Below are 15557 nucleotides of genomic sequence, written 5' to 3' on the forward strand. Positions count from 1 at the left end.
CCCACATGTGCTATCTGACATCAAAAAAACTCTTTAAAGTTATCTGTTGGACAACTTTGTAACGTGAGATTGTCCACCAAGAAATGCCATGATTGATCACATCAATCTTTAAAGAACCAAGAGGCTCAGAGTAGCTTTTTCTTGTTTGGATGCTGTGGGGGTGTTTGTGTTTAAAGGTCAGCCACAGCTTCAAGTGAAGAAAACACAGCTGCATTAACATTTTAATAAGACAGCATTGCTAATGTGATCTTCTTTCCTCTCTTTCTCTCTCTCTCTGTCCAGGAATATACACTGCAGTGGTGTCAGTGTCCAATCGCTATGACAATGTCAGCCGGAGCATAAACATGAGCGTCTACAGCATCCTCACTCGTGTTGATATACAAACAGAGCCACAACTCCTGCTCACTGGGGAATCCGCTGATTTTGAGGCTCACCCTCTGCCCTCGCCCTATGGAATTCACTATGACTGGCACTTTGGCGATGTCTCTGCCCCGTTGCAGGGTCGCCGTGTGGCACACACCTGTGCACAGAGTGGCGTCTTTAATGTCTGTGTCTCGGTTAACAACACCATCAGTTCCGTGGAGGCTTGCGCTGAGATGTTTGTGTATGAGAAGATTGGAGGTCTGTGTGCTGAAAGTTCCTCCCCCACCGAGCTTCATAGTCCTACGACTGTGAGGGCTCGATTTGCTTCGGGCAATAACATAACATGGACCTTTTCCATGGGCGACGGAAATGTCTTCTCTACACCTGAACCTCATGTGACGCACAGCTACACTAAAGAGGGTAACTACACGGTGAATGTAACGGCCAGCAATGCTGTGAGCTTTGCTTCGACAGTCCTGTCAGTGCAGGTGTTTGTCTTCCAAGTTATGAGGATGGAGCCATCCGGGTGTGTCCAGGAGCAGACCCCTGTCAACTTTAAAGCCTGGGTTTCCGGTAATGAATCAGCTCATTTTTATGAATGGTGCTTCGGGGACGGAAGCCCCAATGAGACACACCACGGCAACCCCACAGTGTCACACACCTACGTGGCAAGTGGGAACTATCCCCTCTCCTTGCTTCTCTCTAGCGGGGTCAACAGGGCCACCAAGGTGAACTTCTTCAACTGGGTGTGTGTGCAGCCAGCTTTGACCAACATAAGTATTACCCTTGAGAAATCCCATTACGCCATTGGAGAGGAGGTCCTGTTCCAGGTCGGTGCTGCGCCGGAGTTCAACTACAGCTATCACTGGGACTTTGGTAGAGAGGAAGAACTTGTGCTCGTCCATGGCTCTGGGAATATTGTGACAATGTATGAAACCCCAGGCCATTACATGGTGACAGTCACTGTCTCCAATAACATCTCCACAAGTAATGCTAGTGTTTTGGTTGAGGTTCTGATGTCTGTAGGACCAATTATTATTCAGCATAATGGCACTAAATACAACAACCTGACACTTAAAGCACCATATGCTTTTACAACTTCTTCCATGGCCTCCAATGTCAATTATAGCTGGGACTTTGGAGATGGAAATGTGTTAGCAGGCCAGAATATTTACCACACCTACAGTATCTCAGGCCACTACAATATCACACTAACAGCAGCTAACACAGTCAGCAGGAATCACACTACTTTACCTGTTGCTGTGCTCGCACCAATCCGCGGGTTGACTGTCAACTCCAGCCTGATAAATGTTCCTCTCAATGCCTCGGTTCATTTTGAAGCTCAAATGGAGGCAGGAGATGGTGTTCGGTTCTCTTGGATCTTGTGTGACCGCTGTACCTCAATACCCGGGTCCCACACCATGTTCTACACTTTCCGCTCTGTTGGCACTTTCAACATCATTGTGACTGCGGAGAACGATGTCGGAACATCACAAGCTAGTATCTTTCTGTTTGTCCAACGCGAGCTGGAGGGTCTGCAGATTCTAGCAGCGGAGGAGGTCACAGGAAGTGGAGGCACACATCTGGACACATGTTGCTTTGCGACAAACCACATTCTCCACCTTCAAGCAGGCTTAAAGGAAGGAACCAACATGACATTTACCTGGAACCTCATCAGAGAGCCGGACCAAGACAGCTCAAGCTTCAACATAAGCGGAAAGAGTGTGGAGGTGAATTACTCCAAGCCGGGTCCATGTGAAGTCTTTCTTCGTGCCGTCAACCTTCTGGGTCAGCTGTCTGTCAATAGAACCATTTACTTCTTGGAACCAGCCAGAGGTGTGTACCTGCAGGTCAGCAAGAACCCGGTCGCAGTCAGTTCTCCAACAAACCTGACAGTCTTGACTATGGAGGGCTCAGACCTGCAGTACCGCTGGTCTGTGAATGGCGATACACTGCAATGGAACAATCCCTGGAAAACCCACACCTTCATCAGTCCGGGCCAAAAACTAGTTGCTGTGGAGGTCTTCAATGAAGTTAGCTCCAAAGTTGTGTCGGAAATACTAAGTGTCCAGGAAGTCATCTCTGGACTAAGATTCACAGCCACCGATGTGACCGAGCAGAGTTACGTGGCAACAGGTACCAACATCACGCTCCAGGGTGATGTGCTGACAGGAACCAATGTGACATGGACGTGGCTGTTAGATGGAAGAACAGACATTGGAAGGAGAACCTCTCTGATTTTCAAGGAGCCAAAGACAGCCGTTGTTGTTTTAAATGCCACCAATGATGTCAGTGGGCAAGTGTATTCCAGGGAGTACTTTGCTCAGGACAAGATCCAAGGCTTGGAGCTGAAGGCCAGCACAAAGATTGCGGCAGTGGGCCAAAAGGTGGAGTTCACCATTTCCATGGCAGCTGGCTCGGACGTCAATCTGATTCTCAGCATCAGCGGAGATGCCACTGTTATCACACAGCTCAACCAAACCTATGTCCACGTGTTCAGCAGGGTGGATACATACATGGTGAATCTCACCGCTCACAACCAGGTAAAGTCAAAGTGTTCCCATAATGTTTTTGAGCAGTGTATGTTCATACAAAAGGTTTATGGTCACGGTCAGACGTCTGGGCACTTTAAGGCTTCAGTACAGTCATTTAACGATGAGTTAAGAATCAGTTTATTGTCACTTCTAGCACAATTAGCATTTATGGAGAAGAAATTGGAAAACATACTGTAAAGACGCACAACACACAGCAATTGTGAAAAGCTGACCGTTAAATCTAATCACTTGTACTTAACTCTCTTAACTCTAAGGTTGACAAACAAAGAGTGAAACTGAAGTCAAACTAACAGAGATCACCTCTTTTTTTTTAATATTTAAACTCAGGTGAGTTCTAAGAGGCGGCACCTCCAGGTTGAGGTGATGGAGCCGGTTCGTGGACTCTCCATCCTGGGCAGCTGTGCAGCGATCCCTGTCGGTGTGAAGAGATTGTTTGTGGCCAACATTTTGACAGGCAAACCTGTCCATTTCCTGTGGACTTTTGATCTCTACCACCTCCACCAGAAACCACACATTGGCAAAGAGGTTGGTTCACTTTACAACAGCTTTGTAATTTTGACTCACGACGATGCAAAATGGAAAACGCTGTGAAGCGACAAATCGCTCATCTCCATCTGTTTTTGCACGTCGCCAGGTGTCATACACTCCAGAAGAGGCCGGCTTATTGACCATCTACCTGAAGGCCCTCAACGCCCTGCACGCCCAAAACATCACCAAGCACATCCTCGTGCAGAACCTGCTGAAGGCTGCCATCCTGTACGCAGCACCTCAGGACACTTTCATCAAAAAGACGATAACCCTGACGGCCTCCATCACACCCAGGTCTAACCCCGTGGAGTGTCTGTGGGACTTTGGTGATGGTTCTACTCAGGCTCACACCACCACCACAACTGTGGGTCATGAGTACAACTACCCAGGACACTACCTGGTCCAAGTATGTTTTAAATTCTTTGAAACATGAGATTTTGTTTTTTTATTTTGACGGATACTGTACGTTGAAGCTTCCAGGTTCTGTGATTTCAACCAGCTTGCTTTGTTCTTCTCATAGGTGAACTGCAGTAACATGGTGAGCTGGGTCTTGGCCCAGGTGGAGGTCAGCGTCAGTGTATTAGAGTGTGAGGAACCAGAAGTGCAGGTGGTTCAAGCCCCCCGCCTGGCCATCTGGCGCTCGCAGCCCGCTATAATGGAGGCCAGTGTTGATCTGAAAGGCTGCGAACGCTACGGAGCTCAATATCTGTGGCAGATACTCTCAGCACCCTCCTGTGATAATGACAAAGATGACCGGAATCCCTCTGGAGCGGTGACTCAGCCCTCTCAGTCTTTGCCGGTCCCAGTAATTCACCTTCCAACGGAGGTAGATGTGCGTCGCGTGGAGCTGTCGTTGCCTAAGATGTCTCTGGCGACAGGAAACTACAGCTTGGTGTTTTCGCTGTCATATGAAGGCGTGCCGCTGAGAAAGGCTGCCTGTCTGCATCTGAGCGTCATGGCTGCCAGGTCAGTACAGCAACAAAGGCACCAACAGAAATGTAAATGACGTAGATCGCTCCTTGTACGTACTGTGTGTCTTTCTATGAAAATCTTTATCTTGATTCAACTTGGGTGTAGTCTGGTTGAATTCAGTCCAGTTGTAATGGGTTCAATGGTGACCTAGTTTTACAACCACAGAAAAGATTTAAAACATCCATACAGACTTCTCAAGCTACTTCAAGTGTAAAATAATCTTTATCTGGTGCTGATGCTTCTAACCAAATTATGGTCAAAGATAACATGGTTAAGATCACCGTGTAACTCTTTCTGTAAATGGTTTGCAAACATGGTTTGAGTTGTGTATTCTTTTATATCTTTGTTTATTTAACTATCTTTTTTTTTTTTGTCAGGCTAATGCCCATCATAGAAGGGGGCACATACAGGGTGTGTTCAAGAACGCAGGACCTGCAGCTAAGTGCGGAGCAGTCGTACGACCCCAATATGGACCGGGACAGCCAGTCACTACTCCACTACCACTGGGAGTGTCAAAGCACCTCGAAGGTAATGGCTAGTAATGTTCACGCGTCGTAGTTTAAAGGTCCAGTGTGTAGAATCTAGGTGAAATTTTGGCCGAATTTAAAGAAAAGAAAATGTATACTTATATACAAAAAGCACAAAAATGTCACTAATACCGTCATTGTCTGTAGAATTTTCAGTTCACTTTTTTTATTTACTAGCATAGCATTTATTTTAGTTTTACATCTGACTGTCAATCAATCAAATTGTCTTGCAGTACCTATACAGAAATGACATCACATTGTCCAAAAGATTCTCGTGGGATAGTGAATAAACAAGTGCAGTTTCTAAAAGTCTACAAATATGAGTTCTCTGTTGTCCCTCTGTGGTTAGACAGGATTGTCTCCCTCTGTCTCTCTCTGTTGTCTGAATATTTGCCCACAAGTTTAACATGAAACAACAGACGGTTGAATTGTTTCAATGGTGGATTCATGAGACAAACTTGGAGAACAGAGCTAATCTTGCAAATGATGGTTATAACGGACAAATCACACCGTGAGGACCAGTCAGAGTATCCAATTTTACCTAATCAGTAAACCCTTCTTATTAGCTTAACTTTGTTCACTGTATTACTTATATTTTATTAATTTTATTGCATTATTATTGTTATTATTAGTTATTTATTTATTATTATTTTATTTTCTCCCATTTAGTCAGACTGTCATTAACTGACTGTAGTTACACACACAAATGCAAAAGCATTTTCAGGGAAATAAACAAACACTGCACTGCACTATTTTTAGCATAGGCCTTAGCATTATTACATTCTGGAGAAATATATTGAAAGGCTTTGCATTCCCATTTTCTATGACGTCAAAGTACTATCATTATAAATACATTAAGTTGTCCTTAGAATTATTATCATTACAATAATAACCCTGATTGTTTGTGCCTGCAGGGTCCAGAGCACTGCTCCACTTTGAACTTTGGCCTGGGTTCCAGTGGTCCAGTGCTAGGAATCTCTGGTTCTGAGCTGGAGGCGGGCGTCGAATACACATTCAAACTGACCATCAGCAAAGACGGCCTGGCGCCGGAGTCCACCACGCAGACTGTAAGTGGACACGGTCTCTCCTGCCTTTCATGAATGACTGAAAATGTCAACCTGGGGACCGTAAACCCTCCACCGGCTCACAAGAAGACAAAGGAATTTATTCTACTTGTCTTGTGTTCCATGTGATGTTATTGCCCTCTTCACCTAATTCAACTTTATAGACTTTTGGGTTTAAGATTTTTTGAAAAGAGAGCATCAGAGTATCATCATAGCCCTCTAGAAGGTGGAAGGTTGACTTCTGCTGTCCAAATTATGGCGCTGTGATTTGTGGCTCATACCAATCAGGAACAAAATCCTGCCAGTGTGGAAAACAAGGTTCACAGTGGAACAGAGGTTGTGCACACAGTTAAACTATGTTGGTCCTGGTGGCCAGTTCATGATAACTCTCAAAGGTTCGCTCGTTTGTTATTAGGACGTCTTTGTGAATAAAGCGCTGTGTTCAGAGACTGTGGATCTAACGCCGTCGTCTCACTCTGTGTGTGACAGGTACTCGTCCAGAGTGGTCACATACCCATGGTGTATCTGGAGTGTGTGTCCTGTAAGGCCCAGTCCATCTACGTGGTCAGCCAGAACTCCTATGTTTACCTCAAAGGGACCTGCACCAACTGCCAGGGCTCTCATCGTGGGGTAAACACATACACACACACACACAATGAGGTCACTGTACCACAAGCCTGAGAGGGAACTCACCATTTCCAGACTTCTTTCTCCCCCTCCTTCCTTTATTCAGTCTTTTCCTGGGTTTGTGTCACTGGCAGTGTGTGGGTGTGTGGATGAGGTCATCACATACTGTAAGTGTAGAGAGAATGTTATGTTATTTTATGTCCTCACTCACAATGAGCTGACTTGAATGAGCTGCTAAAAATGTACTCATGAGGTTATCATTAGTTTCCAAAATAGACAAGGATCACTTTAAAAAAACAAAATAAATGACTGAATCTACTGGCCCATACCAGTTTCCATCAGTCTTTGTGTATTAAAGTAAAGATTTATTTATATTTATTTATATTATTCAAACAAATAATGGCGTTCAGATGACGTTTCCTCTCAGTTTACTCTCTGAGCTGAGAACAAACACAAACGTATTCTTACTCCTCCTCTGTTCCTCTCTCCCAGCGCTGGAGTGCCATGACACTGCAGAACGAGACTCTCGTCCTGGACTCCTCCTCCACCACCACCGAGAGCGACGACATGAAGTTGGTGCTAAGGCAGGGCGTCCTGCGCCACATAGACTCCTACATTTTCACGCTGTACGTGACCGACGACAGTCTGGACGGCGAGGGCGTCGCCTCCATCACCTTGCACCGCAATTTGCCCCCGGCCGGCGGGAAGTGTCACCTGAGAGGCGGAGGGGAAGCAGGAGTGGAGTATGGCGATGGTGAAGACTGGAGGGTGCGCACGTTGATCGACCGCGTGCACTTCAACTGCTCAGGTAGGGTGAAGGAAGGCTGCATCGCCTGGCTTTATTTCAGTCTATACGAATTCCCATAATGCTAATGAAGTAGATCTTGTTTCATGCCGCGACATTCCCACTCTGCACACAGGAAGTGATTTGTTTCATTCTAACACACTGCTGTATAAACATAAACGCTCCCGCAGTCAGGTCTGATAATACTGCTTAAAAGAGCCCAAAAAGTGTTCCATTATTTCCATTCAATAATAACCAAGCAACAGTTGCGGACTGCAGCTTTCAATTTAAAGTTGATACTGTCTACTTCCAGTCAGCACCTGTCTACCATCTCCATCTTGGCCTCTGTTATTCTAGTTTTTTTTCTGTTTTCTCCCTCCAGGTTACAGTGATCTGGGAGACTCAGAGACTCCGCTGCTGTACAGTCTGCTGGTGACGCGTTGCAAAGGAGCTTACTGCGAGGACTTCAGCGTGTACAGGGGCAGCAGTCCAGAGCACTCTGCCTTCCTGCCCCCAGGCTTCAGCTCAGCCCAGCATCGCGTCGAAGTGTCCATCACAGTGGAGGACCATCAGGGAGCTGCTGACATTGCACTGAAAAAGTAATTGCATTTCACTTTCGTTGAGTTTCGACAGGGACGTGTGAACAAATTGCTGCAATTAAGATTTCAGACATTACGCTTATTTTTCATCATCCAAAGCTGCTGCAGCTTACTAGATTTGCACATTACTGCAGTAATCTCTGGGTGCAACAATAAACCGCTCATCAAGCAAGGTTTTGTTTCTGTTGGTAATTTCTCATGTGTGCTAAACATTGACTTAGAGTTTAATGCCTTGCAGTAGGACGTCTTATTTTAGAGAGGCATATAACCTCTCTTATGAGTGTGATAAAGTATTGGACAGTATTAGTATATGTCCCTTAAATTGGATCCTGGTTAGGATTCTGTGCGCTATATTGTTATGGTTGCACATTATTATACAATTTTAGTTTCAAATTCAAGTCTCTTCTCTTGGCTCGTCCATTCTTCTTCCACACCAACGCTGTGTGGGTTTGTTTTTTCAATAAATAAATCTACCTTGGACTGGAATTTAAATGTCTGACCCAAATATCTTGGTAGACCGTCCAATAGAGACACTCAACCACAAATGTCAACCTCACTGTAGCATCACAAGTAACATTGGTTGATTAGGTCATTTGTAGATTATCCTTTTTGGGAACCAATAATAATAATACTAATAATAATAATAATAATAAAAATGTGCCAAATCCATTTATTGCAAAGTACAAAGTTTCACAAGTTGTGGTCATAAGTGATTCTGAATTAAACGTGCAGTGCAGCCAACACATAGTTGGCATCCCTGGAGCTGCGCTAAAAGCATTCACAAATATTTCCGAGTTTGAAAAACAACATACCTGCATTGTCAGTCAGTCTTGTCTGATTCAATGCAGATGTGTCCAAGTTAGAAATGTGATATTTAATATTTGTTTCTTTTGTTTTGTTTTTGTGTCCAGACCCATTGAAGTGGCGCTGCCAGATCCCCCTCAGGGTTACAGCAGCCTCTCACACTGGCTGTCTCATCTGACGGACAGCAAACTCAAAAAGCTGCTGGAGCAGGGAGACTCCCAGAGGGTCAGAGAGTTATCACTGGCTCTCATCACAGTTCTAAATGAGGTAGGAAATGTCACAGCACCAGACGCAATCACAGTATCTATTTAGTCACTCATACGTTTTTTTAATAAATGAGCCACACTTAACCCTGTGTGTTTCTTTCATTCAGTATGAGCAGACCAGGGAAACGGTGCGAGTGTCCCGAAATGAGCGCGGCTACCGCGTCAGAGTGCGCAGCAACATCACTAGAGCTCTGACATCTCTGGACCTGACCACTGTTAATGACATCCAGCAGACTTCAGCTGCTCTGGCACAGTGCACAGTGAGTACGATGAGAGGAAGTGGAGGGGGGAGGTGAGAAGAAAGAAAGGACGGTTTCTCGAGCGTGTGTTACTGTGTGTTTTCCAGGCGGTAAGCCGTGAGTTCATCTGTGAGGAGTGTCAGAACAGCACACTCAACAAACTGGAGTCCATGCTGGAGATTTTGCAGACTGACACCAAGCAAGGCACTGTGACCCCAACTGAGATAGCTGACAACATCCTCAACATCATGGGTAAGAGAGAGAGAGAGAGAGAGTGTTTCTATCCGTCAGGACAGTGCTGGCCTCAAAAATCCAGTTAGTGAGCCACTCACTCTGAGTGATTGCCACACTAACGAAGACACCACACCAACTGTCTTCCATTCCTCTCTTATTTCATTTGGACATTTAGTCCCAAATACAACCACAACTTGGCCATCTGGAGCAAACGATAAACAAATATTGACAAACTCCACAGTCTGAATGTGCCAGTTTCCAGTTTGCAGTCTTTCTCTGGCTCTCTTCTCTTGCTTTGTGTTTGACAAAAAGCCACAGAGCGAGCAGCAAGTGCACCATTGCCTCGATGTCACAGCAGTATAATTAATTTATCTTTATTAAGAGAAAGCACAGTGAAATGAACTGCTTCTCCTCTTAATCTTATGTTCCGAACTAAATGAATCTCATTTCTCCTCTCTTCCCACATCTTCCACAAGGTGATCTGATCCATCAGGTGAGCCAGTCCGCCTCGCAGTCCTACTTCCAGCCCGCCTATGTGGATTCCCCCTCCCCTGCATCTACGTCCTTGTCCGCCTCCGCTGGCGGAGACCAAGGAAGCAATCAATTAGACCCGTCACCCTCCACACTAGAGCCACATCCTCTGCAAGTGGCAATGAAGGCTTACAACCTGTCCTCAGTCCTCATGCTGATCCTCATGCACGCCCGCGTGCTTAATGAGGAGCCGCTGGTGCTCAAGGGAGCCGAGATCGCTGCCACAGGAAAACTGGCAGATCCCCAGAGTCTGCTCTGCTACGACAGCAACGACAGTCCAGGTGAACTTGTGTACTTATTGAAACATGAATCATTTTCAATGTCATTTTTCTGTCAATGAAATTTCTACTGCCTCATAATCCACAAATGTCTGAACATCACAAACACAACTCCAAACAAGCAAGTGTTTTCATCTTCTTCTTCTCTTCCTCCTCCTCCTCCTCCTCCTTTCATCTGCAGCTTGTCAGCGTTTCTCCATCCCACGAGCTTTTAACAACAGTCTTGGCAAAGCCGCCGCAGGAAACAGCATCATGCAACTACTGTTTCAGGTAACATCAGAGAACAAGTCACATGACGGAAACCACTCGATTTAGAACAAGATCCTTTTGAACTTTGTCTTTAGATCTCTGTCAAAAAAAAACAACACTTGGCAGAATAAGCTGCCTGTGATCGAGTCTGTCTCCAGCAAACACTGACAAACTCTAATCGTCTTGTGCCCAGGTGGAGCCCAACCCTTTCCCTTTCAATTATGTTGCCAACTACACCGTCTCTACCGAGGTAACGTCCATGGAGTTTCGCACTGAAAATGGCACCCAGATCCCAATCTCAGGCCTGGACGACAGTCTAGCCATTACCGTTGCCATCAACAATGGCACTAGTGCAGATGCAGGTGTGGAGAGAGCCAGCAGTGGAGGGTTACCCACAGCCGGAGCCGTGAACATCACCCACTGTGACTCCGTCATCGTCAGGGTCAGCACAGGAAACGCCAACAGACAGGCGGGGCTGTTTGTGCAGCTCAACTTCACTTCTCTGGAGGGTGAGTTGCTTGTCTCGGGTTTACTGTGAGTCAGGAAGGTCTTTTCAAGCTGTAATTTAGTAGCAGTGTTGTAATGGATTTTCGCAGCCTCTTCCTTTTGTCACTGTCACTTTCATTGTTCGGGCTGTGATCATGTATCCCAGCAGCCGTGATTGGGCAATTTTCTCTCGCAGATCAACAAAGAGTGTTCTGTGTTGTTCGATGTTTTTACAATTGAAGGTGCAGCTCTAATTTATACAGGATTATGAATCCTTTCAATATTTAATTGCAGCGTGAGAAAGGGACAGCTGGCTAATCAGTATTTAGCAATAATGGAAAGGGCATGAAGTGGTTCAATCTGATCCCTCATTTTCCTTTTCAATCTCCAGATGCCAGAGAGAAGGAGAACAGAGGAGACGCTGGAGAGGAGCCATACATCACAGCTTACCTTCATTCCCAGGAAAGACCGAACGAGTTTAACTGCACGGACAAAAAGCGCATCACACTTAGTATGACTAGAGGGCAAGATCTGGACCACAAGAAATACACCTTCTTCCTGTCACCAGAGTAAGAGACCTCCTTCTACTACAGCGTTGTAATCTCATGTCCCAAAACCGTCCCAAAAGGTGGAGCTGCTTAATCTAAAAAAAATAAAATGTTTGTGTCACTTTGTTTGTGCGTTACACAGATCCTACGACACCACTCTGGACTACTTCATCAACGTGAGTACGCCGTGCAGCCCAGACGCTCAGCCTGCAGGTGTGTGTTTGAAGGTGGGGGTCTTTGCCTCCCTGTGTCAGTACTTCAGCGAGAGCGAGAAACAGTGGCGGACAGACGGCATGGTGCCCCTGGCAGAGACCAACGCCAGCAGGGCGGTCTGCCGCACAAGGCACCTCACCGCTTTTGCCGCAGGCCTGTTTGTACCGACCAACGCTGTCAGCTTTAAAGTGCCGGTCAGTGTCACACACACACACACACACACACAAAAGAGATATTTTGTGCATTTATTGTTGTGCATTTACCGTCGTATTTCCTGTCTTTTGCAGGAGCGCTCCGGTCCACCGAGCCTGGTCGTGCTGTTGGTGTGTGTGCTGGGCTTGCTGAGCTACGTCGTGGCGGGAGCCATTTTGCACAAGTTGGACCAGCTCGATCTGCGACGGGCGGCCATGGTTCCACTCTGTGGCCGCGACGGCCTCTTCAAATACGAGGTTCAGGTCAAGACTGGCTGGAGTCGAGGGGCAGGTGAGCGATAGTCACAGTTGAAAAGCTGTCGAGGTGATAAAAAGATGTTGTTTATAATTGGGATTTTAGTAGTATGCACTCAGTAATTTATGTTCCTCATCATGGTTTTGCTCTTTTACTATGTTTATCTCTTTTTCTACTTTACTAAGAAGTGCGATTAAAAGCTGCAGTATGAGGGCATTTGAAGCTCAGAGAAACAATGTTTTTCAGTTTAAGTACAAATATTCATTTCATTCCATGGTCATTCATTTCTCATACATTAGAAGCTTGCATCATCAAATATTTAGCTATCGTTTGTAAACATCTGCAAATGAAGGTTATCACTTTTTTCAGAGTGATTCACGAATAGGAAAAAAAAAAAGAATGAAATGTGCATAAATATTGACATAGCTGGTCTCTGGCTGTCCTTTCAGGCACCACAGCCCACGTGGGGATTAGTCTGTACGGGCGTGAGAGCCGCAGTGGCCACCGCCATCTCGACAGCAGAGGAGCGTTCTCACGCAACGCTCTCGATATCTTCCACGTTGCTACGGACAGCAGCCTGGGCAGTGTCTGGAAAATACGAATTTGGCATGACAACAAGGGTAAAAACACACACACACACACAGCTGTGAAATCTCCACAACTTAAACCAGATGATCTTGAAATAAAAAAAAAAATCCATTGTTTTATGACTCCTCGTCAGGTCTGTCCCCGGCGTGGATGCTGCAATACGTCTTGGTGAAAGATCTGCACACGGGGAGCAGCTACTACTTTCTGGTGGAGGAGTGGCTGTCGGTCGACAATGACAAAACAGACGGACGCGTCGAGATCGAGGTGGAGGCGTCAGGTAGGAAACTACAATCCAATCATCCGTAACAATGGATGGTGAAAGATCTAACATGGAACATTTCTGCATTCAAATACTCTAAATCATTTAGTGTTTCCAACGCTAGTTGTAGCCAGTGTGTTCACACTAGATCTTTTGTTACTGTTTTGATTGAGAGGCCCAGAGTGACACAAATGACACACTGCGTGTTTAATGCCAGTTTAATACGAGAAGCACTCGTCTTCCTTCCCTCTTTCCTCCAGAGGAGACGGCGCTCCTGCAGCTGCCCCGCCTCCTGTGGTGCGAGTCGCAGCGAGCGCTGTGCGAGAGTCACCTGTGGCTGTCGCTGTGGGAGAGACCCCCGCGCAGCCCCTTCACCCGCCTGCAGAGAGCCACCTGTTGCACTGTGCTACTGCAGCTCTTTCTGTTGGCCAACACACTGTGGTACAGCGTCGTGGTGGACAAGAGATACAGGTACACGTCGTCTCTTCCCTCCTGTCTTTGTGTGTTTCCTTCACCGTGACGCGTTGCCAACATGTGATTGCCATCCTGTGCTGTAGCCCGCGGGCCGTGTCTCGGCTGTCTTCGTTAAACGGAGAGACGGTGGCGGTCGGCGTGGTGACCTGTCTGATTGTCTACCCTGTGTACCTGCTCGTCTTCACGCTCTTCAGAATGAGCCGCAGCAAGGTAGACACACATCTGTCCCCAAAGACAGACAAATGACGAGGATCGAGTGATTCCCAACGACCAAAAGTGTTGAATATTTTCTCTTTGTGCGTGCGTGCGTGTGTGTGTGAATATCAGTGTGTGTCTGTGGAGCAGGTGCCACCACAAGTGGACCAAGAGTCTGTGGAGATCGACGACTTCCTTGACAATTCGGTCGCAGGAAGCTCCTTCCTCTTCTTTAATGGCGAGGTACAGTCTTTAATGAAACGGCGCCTATTAAGATGATCGCAGAAGTTCAGATCTCAATGTATTTTTTAGTTTATCGTGGAATTTATATAGAAAAATCTATAAATAATATATATTATATTAAAAATTGATGGAAAAGGAAACTGCTGTCAAGCGAGGCAAAAATTGTGATGCTTTTCCCCTGTGAGGTCATTAGTCTCTCTATCTGTCTATCTGTCTGTCTGTCTGTCTGTCACTCAGACCAACTCGGAGGAAACCAATGTCGATCTCCCCACTCCGTCAACTAAAAGGTGAGTTGCCATGGCGATTACTTTAGATATGTATGGAACGTAAATGTCAAGTTTAATTTCCCTCTCTCGGATAAAGTGAGGGGAAAAAGAGACTACAAATGTAGAACGTTCATTTCTTAAGTATCGTATATAAAATAAAAACACATTTCTCTCTTGTCACAAACACGCGTATCTCTCGCTGTGTATTTCAGTGTGGACAGTTGGGCCATGGCAGAGGAGGAGACGGAGGGAGACAGAGATTGGCCGGAGTTGTTGAGTGACGCGTCCGTGGTGGGAGGGGCGGGGCACGGAGCGGGACTGCCCAGGCTGAAGAGGGGTCAGGGGAGCAGGCACCTGGGTGTCGACATGACCTTTAACCCCGACGACGACGACGGAAATGACCGACGCAATAAATGTTTCACCTCTTCAGGTAACAGCGGCCTCGACACTCAGGTGTCACAGAGTGCACACTGTCGACGCCAGGAAATCTGTCTGACTCTCGCTGATAACATGGCTGCCACGAGGGACTTAAGGAAAGACACATTTCAGCCACTTAAAGGAATACGTCACTGATTTGCATTTAACTTTGTATTACTAGAATAATAAGGGTAGTATTTTTTAAAATATTGTGCTTCCCAACCTACGTTTGGGGAATGAGTCTGGAATGAGGTCCCGTCCCCCTACGAGTGGGTCTAAAAAAGTGCAGAATTGAAGCGTTGAACAGCGTTGAACGTTCAAGCCTCGGACCAAGTGTCACTGGTGGGAACGTAACAAAAATAAGAATGAAGATATTTCTCGACTCACAATTTTTTAAACTACCCCTATTCTAGTAATACAAAGCTAAATGCTTTGAAGTATTCCTTTAAGGCTCCCCTAATCAAATCTACACCTTCTTAAGATATCTTAAGAATAACCTTAAAAAGCCTTTTTTTGATCAGACACACAAGTTCATCACCTGCTAATTCTCCTGCACCAATCACAGATTTTTACATCACAACTCACAGACTTTGTGACTTACATGTTTTAAACCCTTTGTTTAGATTTACATTAGTGACACCAACAAACTCCAGAAGAAGGCTGTCAAATGTGACATCAAGTGGGAAGATAGATATCATAGACTGAAAGAGGCTTAGATTTTATTAATTGAGCATTTAGTTTAGTGGCTAAAATCCTCCTGCTGGTGCCATCTGTGTCCTGTGTCAAAAGGATTTCCTTTTT

The 15557-nt window shown here is 45.8% G+C and overlaps 1 protein-coding gene across 1 annotated transcript in view; it reads left to right on the forward strand.

Annotated features, from left to right (window-relative positions):
• The window catches only part of pkd1a (polycystic kidney disease 1a), a 60064-nt gene that overhangs the window by 35745 nt on the left and 8762 nt on the right, over nt 1-15557 (forward strand). The window contains exons 19-43 of the mRNA XM_058640197.1: nt 283-2906; nt 3246-3443; nt 3553-3852; nt 3967-4412; nt 4796-4946; nt 5860-6012; nt 6499-6639; nt 7129-7444; nt 7803-8019; nt 8931-9090; nt 9197-9349; nt 9436-9580; nt 10039-10374; nt 10553-10641; nt 10814-11129; nt 11498-11675; nt 11797-12061; nt 12155-12350; nt 12764-12934; nt 13036-13179; nt 13422-13632; nt 13719-13845; nt 13963-14073; nt 14311-14360; nt 14552-14893. Of these exons, the coding sequence (XP_058496180.1) occupies nt 283-2906; nt 3246-3443; nt 3553-3852; nt 3967-4412; nt 4796-4946; nt 5860-6012; nt 6499-6639; nt 7129-7444; nt 7803-8019; nt 8931-9090; nt 9197-9349; nt 9436-9580; nt 10039-10374; nt 10553-10641; nt 10814-11129; nt 11498-11675; nt 11797-12061; nt 12155-12350; nt 12764-12934; nt 13036-13179; nt 13422-13632; nt 13719-13845; nt 13963-14073; nt 14311-14360; nt 14552-14893 (7540 nt within the window). The remainder of the gene's footprint in view (nt 1-282; nt 2907-3245; nt 3444-3552; nt 3853-3966; nt 4413-4795; nt 4947-5859; nt 6013-6498; nt 6640-7128; nt 7445-7802; nt 8020-8930; nt 9091-9196; nt 9350-9435; nt 9581-10038; nt 10375-10552; nt 10642-10813; nt 11130-11497; nt 11676-11796; nt 12062-12154; nt 12351-12763; nt 12935-13035; nt 13180-13421; nt 13633-13718; nt 13846-13962; nt 14074-14310; nt 14361-14551; nt 14894-15557) is intronic.

Source organism: Solea solea, chromosome 10 (genome assembly GCF_958295425.1).
Source record: "Solea solea chromosome 10, fSolSol10.1, whole genome shotgun sequence".
Classification (NCBI taxonomy): domain Eukaryota; kingdom Metazoa; phylum Chordata; class Actinopteri; order Pleuronectiformes; family Soleidae; genus Solea; species Solea solea.